The sequence below is a fragment of the Leuciscus leuciscus genome, assembly GCF_965113295.1.
Source record: "Leuciscus leuciscus genome assembly, chromosome: 17".
NCBI classification, from domain to species: domain Eukaryota; kingdom Metazoa; phylum Chordata; class Actinopteri; order Cypriniformes; family Leuciscidae; genus Leuciscus; species Leuciscus leuciscus.
Window position 1 is genome coordinate 4,655,607 of NC_138741.1, and position 17,571 is coordinate 4,673,177.

The 17,571-nt window shown below is 39.0% G+C and overlaps 1 protein-coding gene across 1 annotated transcript in view; it reads right to left on the reverse strand.

The window, feature by feature from the left end:
- Positions 1-17,571, reverse strand: part of babam2 (BRISC and BRCA1 A complex member 2) — a 99,820-nt gene that overhangs the window by 13,757 nt on the left and 68,492 nt on the right. Inside the window, exon 7 of the mRNA XM_082143851.1 lies at positions 6,443-6,552. Coding sequence (XP_081999977.1) covers positions 6,443-6,552 — 110 coding nt within the window. The remainder of the gene's footprint in view (positions 1-6,442; positions 6,553-17,571) is intronic.

The following is a 17,571-nucleotide window of genomic DNA, read 5'->3' on the forward strand; positions in this document are numbered from 1 at the left end:
GTTTAGAGGGCTGCAATGGGTGTAGGAAAATGAATTGAATAAAGGCATGTTCATACCAAGGAAGATAATTATAACGATAACCAAATATTTAAAACAATTATAATAATTATTCTACATATAAAAAAATAGCAAATCCACACTACAACTATGATGATAACAGCACAGAGAAACGATATCGTTGGAATCCCTTTAAGAATTTTTTCCAGCTGATAAACGATAAAAATATTGACAGCCAATCAGAATTCATCCTGCTTTAAAGAGCATTTAAAGCGACAGACGACAAAACTGCAGAGAGCGCTTAGAATAACAAGGATAATATCGTCCACACCAATATAGTTATTGTTATAGTTATCGTTCTTGGTGTGAATGAGCCTTATCAACTTATATTTCAAGCTATCATATGGTTCCAAAAGACTTGAAATATAGATGTAATGCTTTTATTGCATGAGACTACATATATAACTACATGAGACCATGTAAATAATGACAGAATAAAAATTTTTGGTTGGACTATCTCTTTAACACTTCTAGCAACTCTATTGATTGTGCTAAAGCTTAGCCAACGTAACATGAACGCCAGCAACAAAAGGTAAAACGACAGAACAGAGCTGGCGGCACAGCAAACGTGTGCATACACACACAGAAGTACCATCAGCACAAACTCAACTCAACACAGGTGAAAGTCTGATAAACATCCACACACGCATGAAAAAAGTCTGTTTACAAGTGTGTGTGTGTGTGTGTTGTACCAGCGTTTGTATCAGTGCAAAAAGTTCAAATCGCAGACAGAAAAGTGGGCTTCAAAAACACTGTGCCGCTGTTCTAGCATTCATTATTTTTTGGGTATGTCCTCAGGAGCAAAGTTTCCACATTCCCAGCGTTGTTTTGAACCCCTGGCTCTACCTTTGTAAAAAATACAAATAAAATCACCCACAGTCACACACATATACGCCCACCCGCCAGTCCCTTCTAAGTCGCCCTAGTCTGAACTGTTAATGTGCATGTGTGGAGGCAAGGTCAACCCTGTGTGGTCCTGCATTATCCAAACCCCCCTAATATAACGGGGTGGAGAGAGTGTGTGCGTGACAGATACAAGCTGACATGGCTGGAGAGCAAACAAACGGGCTTGTTTGTGCTGATTTGAGTGGATGGAAGACAGCACAGAATGAAAGACAAAAAAAATCATCAGGCACCCAGAGGCTGGCATTAGCAGACCTTGCCCATTGAGATCTATCTGTTGTGAAGTCACGCTGAAGTCTCCTCCATTCCTTCTGAGAAGTGACCTTGTGTTCTACTTACTGCACGGGGCAGAGGGAAATGTCAGGATAACTAGGGTCATGGTTGACAAAGTACACTGCAAGTTTATATTTAGCTTCAATTATCAATCAGAATTTATCGATGAAGCCCCAGTATATAGAGACATAGCTTAAAAGAGCACAATAACAAGGTTCCAGAAGTCCAGGGAAAAATCGATTGCTAGAGAGAATGAATAAACCTTTTAATACAGACCTACTATGAGGTCTGAGGGTGAAATTGAGACAATAAATAAATGAAAAGACTTTCAGAACCAAGGCCGTTAAAAAACTGAGCACTCACTATAGAGCCCAGCGGCAAAGAACAGAAGATGTGGTTCTCGTTCTTGTATTGCAAGGATTTCAAAAGAAGTTGTTGATCATCTACGAATTCCTAAAGAGCCGTAGCAAGGTCACGTGAAGGAGCGGATGAGTACCACTATTTATGAACATCTTCCTCTGCTCTTTTATGGTGCACAACATCAAACTAATTCTAGGCTTCAATGTAGAAAACAAAGAATTTTGTTTTGTGCACCAACTGAAAGGAGTCAGTAATGTCATGTTCTGCAAGTCTCATCAATAACTGAGCGTGAACCCTTTAATAACGGCTCTTTTCGTCCTTGCGTAAAACAGAACATCTTTTTTACTGACCGATTCTCAATTCCTCCAGGATTTCAGGAAGTAAATAGCAGAAGAGGAAGTGCTGTCTTTAGTTTATGTACTGAAGTTGGCGGTTGGATAAGGTGTGTCATGAGTCATGTGCTTCAATCTCTTTAATAACAGCACACAGACCCGGAAAGCAATTCTCACACTGTCTTGTGTATTAATAACTAAGAATTAATAAGTATTAATAACGTTTTGAATATGATCAAGACGAAACAAGCCCTACATTTCTGTTGTTTAAGAAATTTGTTTCACTCAGACAAACACCACAGCAGAGAAGATGACATCAACTTCTGTTTCATGGAGACAAAAAATAATAATATTAGCAAATACAGACATTTAAAATTGAGTCTTTCTTTTCAATTATAATGGGCTCTAATTTTTAAAGGGATGGTTCGGAGTAAATTCAACCTAGGGTCCTTTGCACCATGACCTCGAGTCACACCCCCGCCAGAAGCTTTTTTTCCCTTAGTCGAACATTATTAAAGTTAGAGCTTATTTAGGGATATCAGCCGAATGGCTTAGTGCAGGCACTAATGGATCCAAGGCTGTATCTCGTAAATTACTCCACTAATAATGCCCAGAATGGTACCAAACTTCTACAGTTGAACAAATAGGTTCTGTACTCATAAAACCAGGCATTGGAAAGTTTGTAAGTACATCAGGAGTTTATTTAAATAACTCTTGCCTGACGGCTCATGCTACCGCTAACTAGGGGTGTAACGGTTCACAAAATTCACGGTTCGGTTCGATACGATACACTTGTGTCACGGTTCGGTTCGGTTCGGTACGTTTTCTATACAGCAAAAAGAAAGAAATGCCAGAGAAATGTCCTTGATTTATAAATTTTTTATTCTTTTTTTAATTAAAACTAACATCATAAAGTATGATTTTTTTTTACTTTGAGCAATTCTGGAGTTATAATTGACTCTTCTTAGGAGCATATAAAACAAAACAGCTCCTTGGAAAAAATGAAATATAATATTGTAGTAACTTAGTTATAAACAAAGGTTTATTTTAGTTAAGATTAACATTTGAGGGCAGCAATTGTATTCATAATGTCAAAATAAAACCGACGTAATGTTACTTGAAGGCATTATAGCCTACTATTCCTGCCAAACTTCCATATGGTTGCAGTTAGTGTTACTACAGTAAATCCATGGTGAATGTTGCTGATCTGTGGACACTGGATAGTTCATTCATGGCACAATGTTTCTTCCTGGCTTCCACGCGCTGTTTGATCCGTTAATAATGGAGAAATGTGAATGTTTGTCACTAGATCTCGCAGAGATGTTATTACTTCTGTGGCGAATTCAAATGCTTTCTTTACTGGATCTCTTATTAGCGCTGTGTGTAGTAACAGTGTCGCATCACGATCGGCTCGCGCTGCACTGGTCCAAACTGATAAACGGTCCTTCAACCACACAATAACGAGCAGTTTCGTTCCGCTTGCATTACGTTTGCCATTTGATGTTGGGCAATGTTGTGGCCTACATTTGAAATAACGAAATTTTGGTCGGCAGGAAAAATTATCCAAACGAACCGTTCGGTTTGAAAATGCGTACCGAAAACCGAACCGAAAGCCTCGTACCGAACGGTTCAATACGAATACGTGTATCGTTACACCCCTACCGCTAACCCAGACGTCGAGGTCACTTCAGTGGTTTGGGAAAAGCACGTAAAAGTCCTGGCAGAAAGCGATGCATAAGGATGTATCGAGGTTGGCTCGAGGTCATGGTACAAAGGACCCTAGGTTGAAATTACTTCGAACCATCCGTTTAAGGAAATAAAACGCTAGAACGAGAATGTCCACCCCCCGAACTACCAGCTGCAATTGACAAGCAACCGTTAGAAGCATTTCACGCTTCTACTGGCAATAAAAAATGGAATAGCCCCTTAAAGGGGTCATATAATGCTATTTTAAAAGTTCATTATTTTGTTTATTACGTTAATAGAATAGGTTAACATTGCAGCTCCTCTATTCCCAGTCTGTCTGAAATGCACAGATTTCTACAAAGCCCCTCCTTCTGAAAAGCTCAGAGTGCTCTGATTGGCCAGCTGACCTAGTGTGTTGTGATTAGCCAAACACCTCAAAGCGTGTGTCGGAAATGTAACACCATAATCCCGAGCTTCAGCTTCCAAGGCTTTAAGCAATAGACCTTATTCACAGCAGCGCCAAGCCAGGCTGTGAGAGATACCCACATTTCTTCAGTGGGTTGAACTGTTATTTCATGTTTTTGGATTGTTCTGCAGACGAAACACTGCAAAAGTATCTTTCTGTAGACAAAAAAAAACCCCAGACAATATGAGCTGTGGAAAATTATAAGTGATTAAGCGGCTTTATACAGCTTTTTAAAGTCTATCCCTCACAGCCTCGCTTTCATACCTGTCCTGACGCTGCTCTGAGTTTACTATTGTAAACACACACAATAATGTTGTCTGTTTTACATATCAGTTTGAGCTCAAGTTGGATTCTGAGAATCTGGTTGATCAAGCCGATCGATCAGAACCAACTTTGCAAGCATGACTTGAGCAGAACATTTGAATGTGGTAAGTAGTCGTTGTATATAGCCGATGTTGTACTCGCTTTTACGTAGACGTTTGAGGAAGGAATATCTGGACTTGGATCAAGCCGTTTTAGGCAGGTCCGGATCAGTGAAATCCCTGAGACTATGAGCTTTGTAACTTTGCAGATTGCATACATGCACAAACAGATACATAAAAAAAAAACCCAGATGCCTCAATTTCCTAGAATTCTTTAAAGGAGTAGTTCACTTCAGAATAAAAATGTCCTGATAATTTACTCACCCCCACGTCATCCAAGATTATGACTTTCTTTCTTCAGTCGAATGTTTTTTGAGAAAAACATTCCAGGATTTTTCTCCATATAGCGGACTTCAACAGTTATCAATGGTTTGAAGGTCCAAATGTCAGTTTCAGTGCAGCTTCAAAGTCTCCACATTCTTCATTTTCTGAGAAAACTAAAAATATATAAACTTTTTTAACCACAAATGCTCATCTTGCACTGGCACTGTGATGTTCCACGCATTGCGTAATCACATTGAAAGGTAGAGTGCTTTGAAGCTGCATTGAAACTGCAATTTGGACCTTCAACCCGTTGGACCCCATTGAAGTCCACTATATGGAGAAAAATCAAGACATGGTCAAGACATTGGTCAAGACATTTGTCAAGACATGAACATCTTGGATGATGTGTGGGGGTGATTAAATTATCAGGAACTTTTAATTCTGAAGTGAACTACTCCTTTAAAGGTCCCATTCCATGGATTATTTTTATTATTTAATAATGTTTCCAGGGGTGCCCTTATAATGTTAGTATGTTTTTTAGATCAAATTTTTTTATAATTTAGAAATAAAAGGCATATTTCCTAGCCTGATTTCATTCCCTGGTTTGAACACTCTGTTTGAAGGGGCGTGTCTGCTGTGAGACTTCAGTGTAAACACCCACTGCTGTGATTGGCTGACATGCTTGCATATGAAATATCTAGCATTACATGTGGAACTATCTGGAAAACTTTTACTATTACAGCTATTATACGGTTTTACTATTACAGCTATCTGGATTAACGAATCGTGAGAAGTTTTTTAAGTATTTAGATCTATTACCATTACATAAAAGGTTGCAGTGATGAGCATTGAGCAGATGACAGCCTGTTGATCGCGTGAAAGATCTTATCATTGCAACGCAGTTTCTGCACTCTCACTAATGATTTCACCAATGCAAACATGAGGTATATAAATACAGTAAGAGCTTCGTTGTGCAGTGTAACAGCGTCATTGATTTCATAACGAGTTTTGGCAAGAGTCCAGATAAACTCGCGCTGTGTCACCGACAGCAGCTTGGGCGATTGGAAAGGGATTGTTCTTTGATCGCTTTCTGTATATTAATCACAGTTTAAGTACGATTATTTTCATCCTACTAAGAGAAACGAACGATGTGAAGAGTGATCGCTACTTCCATATTAAATCACTTACCGCTTGCTGGAATATAGTTGAAATTGCCCCCTTCGTCAGTATGAAACGCTGAGAGAAGTCTGCTTGATATTATTCCAGGTTAGAAAAACAGTCCGTGGTGAAATGGACAGAGCAAGCTAACAACTTCGAATTAAACTTTTGCGGTATCCGATTATAGATAAACATCAACCACGTCTGTTGACATTTCGCCATCAATACGCCTGTGTTCCTGTGGGCGGAGGTTACGGTTCTAGTGACATCATTAGAGAAGGAAGTAGAGGGGTGTAGTCCAATCCAGCCGTTTTTTGTAGTCAACTTCTGTTAAATAAAATATCTCGCTTGGCATTGAACTTTGAGCTTTATAATTTTACAGATATTATTTATACTCTAACAACAACATTACACACTAACTAAAGTTTGAAACATGGGATCACATAGAACGGGACCTTTAACGTCACAATTCAGTATGACCTGGGAGAAATTATGTTCACTTGGATGGAATAGACACTCACTGTTCAATGCTGGGAGACAGGTAGAGTTTTGGAAAGACCTGTGTGGCTTCAGCATCCTCAAAGCTTACAGAAAGAAGCGCCACATCCTCTCCTGGATCCAGTGCTGTGTCCTGAGAGAGGAATAAAGGAAAATAAGCATTTAAAAAATTGCTATATTATAGACTGTATAGACAATCAAATATGCGGTTGGCAAGATATTACGAAACAAGGCTGTGCACGCTAATGCTAAACCTATTAATCGGTTCATATTTGCCTTTTGAGATTATCAGCATTGAGCAACAACTGAGTCTGCTTGGCTGATAAACACATCCAAACATTAGCATGCACTTTATTCCCCAAGATAATGTGTAAAATGAATGCAAATTCTGTATGTTTTATATTTCTTTCTGTCATAAGATAGTCCAATATACGGACTACCCTGATTAGTGGATCTCTGGTTAACTGGTGGGCGGCGAATATTTGGATGTGGACAACAGATCCGATCCAATATCCTTCACAGAGGGTTTTGTAAAATAGGTATACATGTATCAAAGCTTAGAACAGACAAAAGTCCTCGAGATTTCTACGATATGTATTGATTTCCGCATTAACACTGCCCACGTAATGATACGTAATATGAATGGTCAAGTAATCATTGGGGATGTATATTTTTTTATTAAATTCTGGGTACGGTCTTATAATGCAGGAACATAGCATTGAGGATAAAGAGCCGGATGAAAGTTGGGAAACGGCCTTTAGCTGGCAGAAAGACCAGCCCGGCTGGTGCTGAGCAACTTCTCATCTGAAGGTGGTGTGGGATTTTGGCAGGAAAAGACCACAACCAGAATTCACACTGCATTAGCTTTAGCTTCAGCTACGGCCACATCTGCCAATCTCAAGCTCATCACATCCGAAGTTTCCGCAGGGACTCTAGATGATCCTTTCTCCGCACCGTTCCTGTGCTGTTTTCCTAGAGCTAGGCCCTGACGCACGTCATTAGCACCATGGCGGGAACGAAGGGCTTTAATCAAATGTCTTTCAGTCGGTTTGAACTCATCCATTTGTGATAATTGCTGCCTGCCGTGTAACCTCTGCTCCCATTAGAGCGAGCCGTGTGTGTTGGATTTGTGACGTTACCAGTTAGAGGGGACGTGTGCGAGATAAGCTAACGCATAACTCAGTGAGGCACATTGAGGTCTGGGCAGAAACAGCGAGCTCAGCCTTGATATATGTGAATGGGACACATATTCAGCAGAAGCGGCCTGACAGTCTACTTGATGTTATATCAAATCGGTTCTCTCATCTCTAACTGAATTGAACTGCTCTGGCTAGTCCAATTATGAGCGCAACAAATTTATCTGCTACATTAGAATTACATAGAATGCATTAAAATCCCCAAAACAACAAATGTTAATTCATTCTGATCGCAGTTACGTCTAACACTACAAGACTCGGGTTTTGAGTTTGCTCTTGTGATGCTGGTGCCCGTCGCAGCGATGTTGGGATGCAGCGTGGATTGGCATTTTAAACACAACTGACAATGATGCATGAAATCAAGTTTGTGTAGCTTGAATTGTTTCTGTTTATGTCCTTGCATTGAATACTGTCTAGCCCTTTTCACACAGAGATGCCAGGAAATACACCGTTTGGATCGTTTGATTTTGGTTCATTCACACTGCCAGTGATTTTCACACACATCCCGTAAAGATCCCGTGAAGACACGTGACATCGACTCCACAGCGTCTAAAGCTTGCTTATGAACTGTGTTTTCTCCACGCTCTTAAATTTTTTTTGTCTGATTCGATCTTAAACTATGGTAATGTTCTGCCAGGACATCATACGTTTAGTTTACATACATCTAATAACTTTAAAACACAACACAATGTGTTATTCAATATACAGGTAAAACACCTGTGGGCCCTATTTTTAAGGACTCATGATTCACACTGTTCATTACTCAATGTTAACAATTAATCCTGAGTATTCATATGCTGACGTTTCACACTGTGCATTCCTAAACCCCGGGATAACATTCTCATTTGCATATTATTTGTATCATTGTCATTGATTGGATGAATGCAGCATTCGACCGGTTTGCATAAAGGCTCCAGCGTTGCACATCCTCGTATTTTGCCGACTGTGCTATCAAGCTTTTCCTGAACTTTTCAGACTACAGTATAAAGGTAAGAATGAAACGGTCTCTTCTTCACACCAATAGACGTGTTTTCCATCACCATTTGACATTTTTCCCCTTTTTCTGTGGCTGTCCAAAGCACATGAACACGAGGCACGTGATTGGTTCTCTGTTGCTAAGCATCTAGATGTAACGTTCTAACACCACACTGTTTCATGCAAGTTTGGCACCGCAATGCGGGGTTTAAACACCACTTCTGAATTAAACATTTCTCTAACCGGAGTTTACAACGATGATAACCTGGGGTTAAGTGCATGTGAAAAGCTCTATTGCACTGTTGTGTTTTTGGGTTGAAGTAAATGCCAGATTTTTTTTTCTACTGATTTTTGTTTTGTTTTGCTACGGTGTCTTACACTAAAGCGTATGGTGATATATGCTTCATGCTGTTTTGTAACCTCATTGCTCATCAATATGTAATACTGTGAATTGGAAATATTGGTCCGATAGTTTCAAAGCCTTTTGAGATGAATGTAGCCTCCAGGACTGGTACTGGAAACATCCAAACAGATACGCTTCACAGCATTTAAAACCATGTTTGAGACTCACAAATTCAGCAAGAAAGCTTAAGTTAATTACTTAAGATTTGACATTTTTTCAAAATGTTTTACAAGCAGGATGGACCTTCTGGGGCTAGAAACCTAGCGTTCAGCAGAATAGGGCTGCTGTTAAAAAGCATCTATTTGATGAAGCTCTGAGGGCAAACGTGGGAATCTGTATGAACACAAAAAGGAACAAAATGTCAAGCGCAAAGCTGATGGCTACCCTTGTCGTCTGTCTCTTCTTGCTCTTCATCAGCCGCTATCATACGACATGGACCTGAGTGGGGGGTGGGGGGTTCCCAAGGTGTTGCTTGATTTAATCAGCTTGCATCAGTACAGCATTATGGTATGACCCATGTTCCCAGAGACATAATTCATTCTTGCCGATGGGCATTGGTGGAATTGTTGGGTTATGGCTCCCACAAGAAGGAGATGGAGCAGAAATATTCTTGTGTGACTGGTATTTGCATAGGAACAAACATTGAATATCATTTTGAAGTCATTCTCCAATGACAAGAATGAAACAAACATTTCTAGTCAGTCTAGCGTCGGTAAACGCTATGAAACACTGTGTATTACATTGACCTACAATGAATACATTTTGAATATATATATATATATATAAATATATATGGCAAGATAGCCATATATTAGCTATTTTACAGCTTTGAATGTGGCTCAAACTAATTTTAAAAGAGTGATTATCCAAATTTAAGGATTCAATAACGACACAAGCAAAGGTCAATAAAATGTTGCACACTCCAGTATCTTTAATCACAATGAGAAGCAGTTCTGACCGAGCAAAAAGTTCTGCTGCTTGTTTTACCGCCAGTTCAAATTAAAGTATCAAGAAAGCAGTAACGCTGAGTTGAAAAGCCAATAACCTGACGCAAGGAAGCAGTCTATTGTCTTATTATTTTGCTTATGAAACCCATTTCAGAACACAATATATGCACTTTCTTCTAACTTACTTTGATGACTTTTGGTCATCTGCTAAAGCAAATTCATGTAAGTGTATAATCAATGGCGCTTTTACTACAGTCAAAGGATGAGACAGCAGAAAAAGGACTGGACTGCAGGGTATCGACTAGAGGTTCCTCCAAAAAAGTCAAAGCAAACACACTCTTTTAAAAGAAAAAGGTCTAAATTTGAGTATACTTGTAAACATCTAAAAACGTTCATTAAAGGTGTGTTTTAAATGTTTTTTTTTATAAAACTTTTTGTTATACTGGTTGAAACTCTCCTCACATCCCGAAAGCAATCAATTATAGGAGTGGACTAAATATTAAAAGATGTACATACATCTTCTGTCGAAGTCTCAGGACCAAAATAATTTCATGCAATGATTCGATGTCCTCTCAACATGTATTTCCATACCTCCTCGCACCTGCTCGCACAGACATCACACGTCATCAGTGTTTTCCGTAAGGCTATGCAGAGTTGTAGACAGACGTCAGTCACAGAGAGACACAAACAAACAGCAGCCACTTTTACAGTTCCTCCTGAACCAAAACAATGAGCTTATGCTGCGTTCATGCCATGAAATTGCATGCTAACCTCTCTGAAATTGCCAACCCTACCTTTAAGATATGTTAAGCAGATCGAAAGATCTTGTGCATTCACATACGTATCAATGTCATAAAATCTTGATTCATCTATTTTCATAATCACAAAATGGATGCTAATAATGAAAGTTATTTTAAAATCCTTTAAAACAAGTTATAAAATCCATATTTTAACATAGATAAGATTTTAAATCTTAAAAAAATACTATATTAAACAGTTTTACACAGATGTAACATAATTATTATGACTTTTGTAACTGTAGTTGGCATAATCGTCCTGAAAGAATGTTCCACGAAAAACTAATACTTTTCTATTTCTACAATAAATCTAAAGTAGGTTATAAGAACACTTATTAAACCAAGTATAAAGAGCATCTGAACTGCGTATGCATGTGCTTTGGGCAAAATGCTGCTTACATAGGAATATAAAGGTGCATCATTAAAACATGCTCTAAAAGGTTCTCGGTAAAGAACTAATGAAGAGGACAGCGATGACTAATGAGTGTTTCAGTGACCCTTAGTCCAGGACAGCGAGAGAGGGGGTATTGTACACTCTTTTAAACCAGTGAGTCAGTGTCAAGGAGTCGGGGCGTAGGGCGCAGGGCTCAAGGGTGCCCCGGGTAAGACCCTCACGTGGACGCCCACTCCGCTTTCTCTTACGACCTCCCCCACGGGTGCTTGCCATGACATCGTAGAGATGTGACAGCTGTCTCCAAGCCAAGAGCTGTCTAAAATCAAAACTTGAGGTGAAGTTGATTTGTTTGGCCCCCCTTTAGGAAGAGACGGGACTGAATTGCTGAGTGTTTTCAGTGCCATCTCATTTGGAAAGCACAGAAATCTACAACCGTGACCTTGAAGAACAGGTGCTTTCCCATAAAACCTTACAGTACCAATTCTTAACTATAATTTAGTCCAAATGGTCATTTCAAGACAGGCTCATTTGCAAAATGCTTTACAAAGCACATTATTTCAAACACGCTTGACAGATTGGATCGCTATACTGCAATATGTATCAATATGTTGGGCAGTTATGGATCACTGGAGAGATGCTTGAATGGGACGGCTTGTTTTTATGGCAGGAATATTTTACCTGAAGCAACGATTTGACAGAAGACCATCGGTGTAGCAGAGGCGGCTGTCATAACCTATAAACATTTCTACAAAGGTACTGAAAATGTGACAAGCAATCCTAAAAACAGCACAACATATCACAGGAAATGCACAGGTGTCCTTAGAGTGTTTCTTTAGTCGCTTTATTGGTCTGTGTTTGTGACAAAAATTATAATGTACCATATTTTCCGGAAAATAAGTTGCACCTGATTACAAGTTGCATTGGGTCAAAACTGCATCGTTGAGAAATAAGAAAAATAAAAAAAACACTGACATTCATTATAAACCAAAATTTGTATATTTCAAACTTCATTTGTATATTTAAATAAGCTTGGGCTCATGTACACAAATCCAAATGTGTGCACTTGATGTTTATTGCATTATTTATATAAGTCTCTTTGGAATATAAGCCGGAGCATGTTTTAGAAAATACAAAAACTTAAATTTCCGTAAAATATGGTAGTGGAAACTATAAAGAGCCAATCACTGATTAACTGAACGCATTCTGACAGGTTGCGTGCTCCAGAAATAGGCGTCTTTTTGTTTTGGTGGATTTAGTGGAGGAGGATTGTGGAACATATTAACAATCTGGGCACACCCTCCAAGGTGGAGAACACAGCTAGGCCACAGTGTCTGTATCTAAGGGGTGTGTATGTGTGTGTGTGTGTGTGTGTGTGTGCCTGAGCCAAATACCATTTAAAATGGGTGTGGTGGCTGATGCAACCCAATGACCAGAAAGCTGCAATGCATCTGATCAATGGTACGATGAAGAAGATAACACTCTATTCATAGAGTTGACTAAATACTCATGTGGCCAATCCTGAGCTTCATGATGAAAAACTACACTGAAATTATAACTAAGTAAGTCGAATACTTTGTTTTCCACATTCTGCTTCATCTCATGCACACTTGAGCATGCAAGTCTTTACAAGTTTGCAAGTTTACTCCAATCACTGCGAGTGCGGATGGACAGCTTCTACCTTGTGGGCTCTTCAGTTTGAGCGTTCGATCACTTGCAAATGTGCTGTTGTCACAAAAAAAAACACATGCTAAACATGGACAGTCTGCACATCAGTGGTGTAATGATGACAGATGTTAAGTCACTTGCTCTATCCACAAAAAAGTTCAATTAGAGCCGAGAACAAAACAAAACAGAGTCATTTTCATGTACATATAGGACAACCAGAAAACTTTCAGATGAACCTAAAACTGCTTGATGAAATCTTATATGTATGTGTGTGTGTGTGTGTGTGTGTGTGAAAACCCCTAAAATTATATATTCTTTTGTTGAGTTTTTTTTATTTTATATACACTTTAAAAGCCACAAATCATGCAGCTTGTTAAAAGAGCAGTGTGCTACTGATCTAACATGAACAGACACTGACTGGTCAATACAAACATGATGCAGTAACAGCCATGACACACCTGAGTTACTTCTATCTGAAGTATGGCACTTAAGAAATGTACTTAAAAAAAAAAAACGAGCCTCTTTATTTTACAATATATGAATCATTTAAATGCAACAAAGGCTGGGAAGGACACATTATAAAGAGGATATAGTTTCACTGCGAGTCTCTTCACTGGAATATGAAAAGCATGTCTAGCTGATCGACTATAACACGGTGTGACAGTTCATGTTTCACTGCTTCTTGAATACTTGAAACTGCATAATCTGAAGCAAGCTTCTTGTCAACTTGCATTTTTAAGTGTCGGAAAAACAAAACGCATCTAGTTTCCAGTGCCACGATAATAAAGAAGAACAAGGTGAGTTTACTGGCACCTTTAAGTCTTTTGAGTGTGGAACAAAAGCAGAGAGCAGAAAATGGCTTCCTTGAGTTAAACTGAGAGTGAAATGATTTCAGGTAGCGACAGGCAGTCAAATGAAAACAGAAAACATATAGAGGGAAAGTGTCCACCCACTCTCTCCAAAAACACACAAGCACACACAGCAGTTTGAAGAGGGAGCAGTGCCTGGAAATGTCAGCAGTGTGTGACTCACAGAGGACAATCAACAGCTGCGTGATATTGAGCCATGAGTTGTGGTCTACGGCGAAAACATGTAGCGGCACACGCTCCCTCGCTTTTTCTTTCACACACAAACACACACACACACACACACACACACACACACACACACACACACACACACACACACACACACACACACACACACACACACACACACACACACACACACACACACACACACACACACACACACACACACACACACACACACACACACACACACACACACACACACACACACACACACACACACACACACACACACCTGTCGCGCAGGTTCATCGATGACTGGAAACAGGGAAAAAGCTGTTAAGCCAGAATGATGAGGAATAAAGGCCCGTTCATGCCAAAATCGATAACTATATTAGCGGTTTTGTCGTCTGTCACTTTAATTGCTTGAGCTCTTTATTGAAGCAGGATGGATTCTGATTGGCAGTCAATTTTAGCAGGGAAAAAATTGTTCTGAAAGTGATTCCAACGCTATCATTCCTCTGTGCCGTTATCATTATAGTGTGATTTTTTGGATCTATATCTTTATCGTTATTGTTAAAGTTATCATCCTTGGTGTGAACGGGCCTTAAAGGTAGGGTAGGTAATCCTGTTCAGAAACACTTTTTTTTATACTGGGTGAAATGGTCCTTCCATCCTGATAGTAGTCAATACATTATGTGTTTAGAAAAAGGAATGAAAAAAATCAGACCTCTGTAGCAGCTGCAGGACAGTAAAAACTCTGACCAATCACTGCCATTCGGTGCGAATGTAAAGAACCAATCAGATGCCTTCATGTCTCGTGCCCGCCCCGAGCCCCACTGCGCGCGCTGCCCGGCGTGCACTCATCACATGTCACCGTTCCCGGAAATATTCAGCTCAAAGCACCTGCATGCAGTCAGCGAAGGCAAACAAGGCAAAAACTACTTCCTCGGACCCTGCCCGCGCTCTTGAACGACCTCCTCTGCTTCGCCCTCGACCCCGGACCTGTCCTCGAGCCGGAGTGTACTCGGACTCGGAGTGTACGTTAGTCTTCATTAGAGTCAACAATGTTTTCATCATGGAAACTCTTACATGCAAAACACCGTATATGTTATGAATCTTACACGAAATTCATCTTCATCACAGTGTAACTGATGGTAATGGAAAAACGTGTATCAATGCAACCTGTTTTTAGTTTTGCCTTATAAATATAGCTCGTTACCGAATGAAACTTTACCATTATCGATATGCTAGCTTGATAGTGAGTACTAAAAGAAATCTTATTTGTTTATATTCATAGTGATAAAGTTAGGTATTTTATTACATGTGATTCTGACATGATGTCACTGTATGTACTGCGCTCCTTCCTCTCCACTCGTCTCAGGTAATAAATGCGTCTTGTTCCAGCCTGAGCGTTTGGCGTCGCGCGTTCATGTGTTTTGGGGGCGTGGCTTTGGAAGGAGCTCAGAAGGGAGGGGGTGGAGTGAATGGAAATAATGAGCTGTGTTTATTGCAGATTAAAAGGTCTACAGTCACTCGATTTTTAAATTTTCTTTTTCAGAGTACTTGCATTTTAATTATGTATTGGTATATAAAGACAGTTTAAACAAATTTGGAATGTTTTTTTTTTAGAAAAATGATTACCTACCCTACCTTTAACAGTGTGAAAAAGAAATATTTTTTACATTTTTACAAAAAAATATTGGGTATATTTTAATACTGTGAATTATGATTATTGCACAATGTTTCACATACATTTTTAACATCCTATGTATGTACTGTAGCATGCGGTTATAAGCTGAAAGCGGTATACCATTCAATTCCCAACAAATCTGATGTTTCTCCTGAATAATACAGTGGGAATATATTAGGATATCTATGAGTTAGATTTCAGCACAGTACGCCTGGGCAATTAGCATGTAAAGCCGCTGTAATGTTTGCAGTAGAGTTTGCACAATGACTCCAAAGCTAACAAGACAGGTAGCCTATGTACATTCAAACATAAAGGTATTAAATCCCATTAAAGTATTAAGTTCCCACACTTCACTAGCCATCTTGCCCCTGTTGTTGGCACCCGTCTCTGTGGAGGCAAAACAGTAGACATTTATTACACAGTATGATGCATTCATAAGGATGACTTGTCATCAATGTGTATCATATGTTGCCAGAAACAAGTCATAGGCTTTGCACTTGGGGCGTGTAGTTGTGATAGCGGCGTGGTGATGTCCTCATTTTACGCGCTTGTTTGATCCCGTCTGAGAAGTGTCAACGCACCAGGGTGTTCACGACGCAGTGAGTCAATGTGAGTAATTCACACGCCGCTAATATAATCAGGGAAGAGATGCCAAGCGGCACGTGAAGCAAAGTTTGGTCATACTCGTTCAACACCCGAGAGCACGACCTGAGCACGACCACTATACCCAACAGTGCAGTTTAGGATAACTGGGACAAATGCACACACACACACACACATCCGTGTTCTCCAGCGCTTTTTGAGTTTATTCCCAGAAGAATGGCGAGGGGACGAGGGGAACCAATCACTAAATGAACACAAAGTGACAGGATCGCTTTTTTTTTTTTTTTACACCAAAAATGAAAAACCATTCCAGAAAAAACTATTCAAAATGAGCAAAACAAAACAAAGTTTGCATACAAGGAAGCACATTCTAGTAATTCACAAAACAAACACACAAAAAAAACAACATCCTATAATAGAATGACTTATAATACAATAATCCATGGCTAAACTACAATTTTGTCATTCTCCTGGAATGGAACAAAGTGATTCATGACACAGGATTGTATCCCAGTATAATGATTCAAATAACTGTCTATTTTTAGTAATAATAATATGGTTGCGAGGAAGACGTAATAAGGTGAAAATAGTAATTACAAAAAATGACAGACGAGACGGACAAGAATCTGTCAATGTGTCCTCTTCAACAGAAGCGAACGCAGATTACTTTAGGTGACCTGACGAGGAAAGGCTTTGGGAAAGGGTGATAGGGTCTCATTCCTTTTTCATTCATATAATTTTTTTTGTGAAACCCAGCCCACTTGAAAATTATAGTGATGTCATGATGATTGCACAGCCATGCATAAAAATAAATAAATAAAAAGATTACTTAAAAAAAAAGGCCTAATGTCATTTTTATATCAGCTTTAATGCATGTATTAAAATGACAAAAGCAGTCAAATGTCAAGGTTTAATGACAAAAAGAATTAAGTATAAATGAAATTAAAAATTAAAACTTGTTTTAAATAAACAATCTGTAATCTGTAATCTTCTGTCTGTTTGTTGTAGTAAAACACCCACAGATGTAGCAAAAAAAAAAAAAAAAAAAAAAAATCTGGGTCATGTTTGCATTTTCTTCAGTTATAGCCCATAATTCTGACCTTGAAATCATGAATAGGCATATAATAATGTCATACATGTAAAAATCGCCTGGGAATTGAACAAACAGGTCTACCATGGCTCAGAGGAAGATAATAATCATGTCTGTGTGGCAGTTTTTCTGGTGATTAGAATTATAATCTTCTTCACCTTACAAATGGTTATCGAAAGCAAAAATGAAATGAATCACATTTTGTGACGTGCAAGCAAATATGATGCAGGGTGGCATTATTACTTTTAAAATATCCAACATTTACTACAACTGTGCAGTATATCAGTTTGCTTTAGAGTTCGGTTCGGAGAGTTAAAATTGTTTAAATAGTTTAATAGTTTAAATTGATGCAAATCAC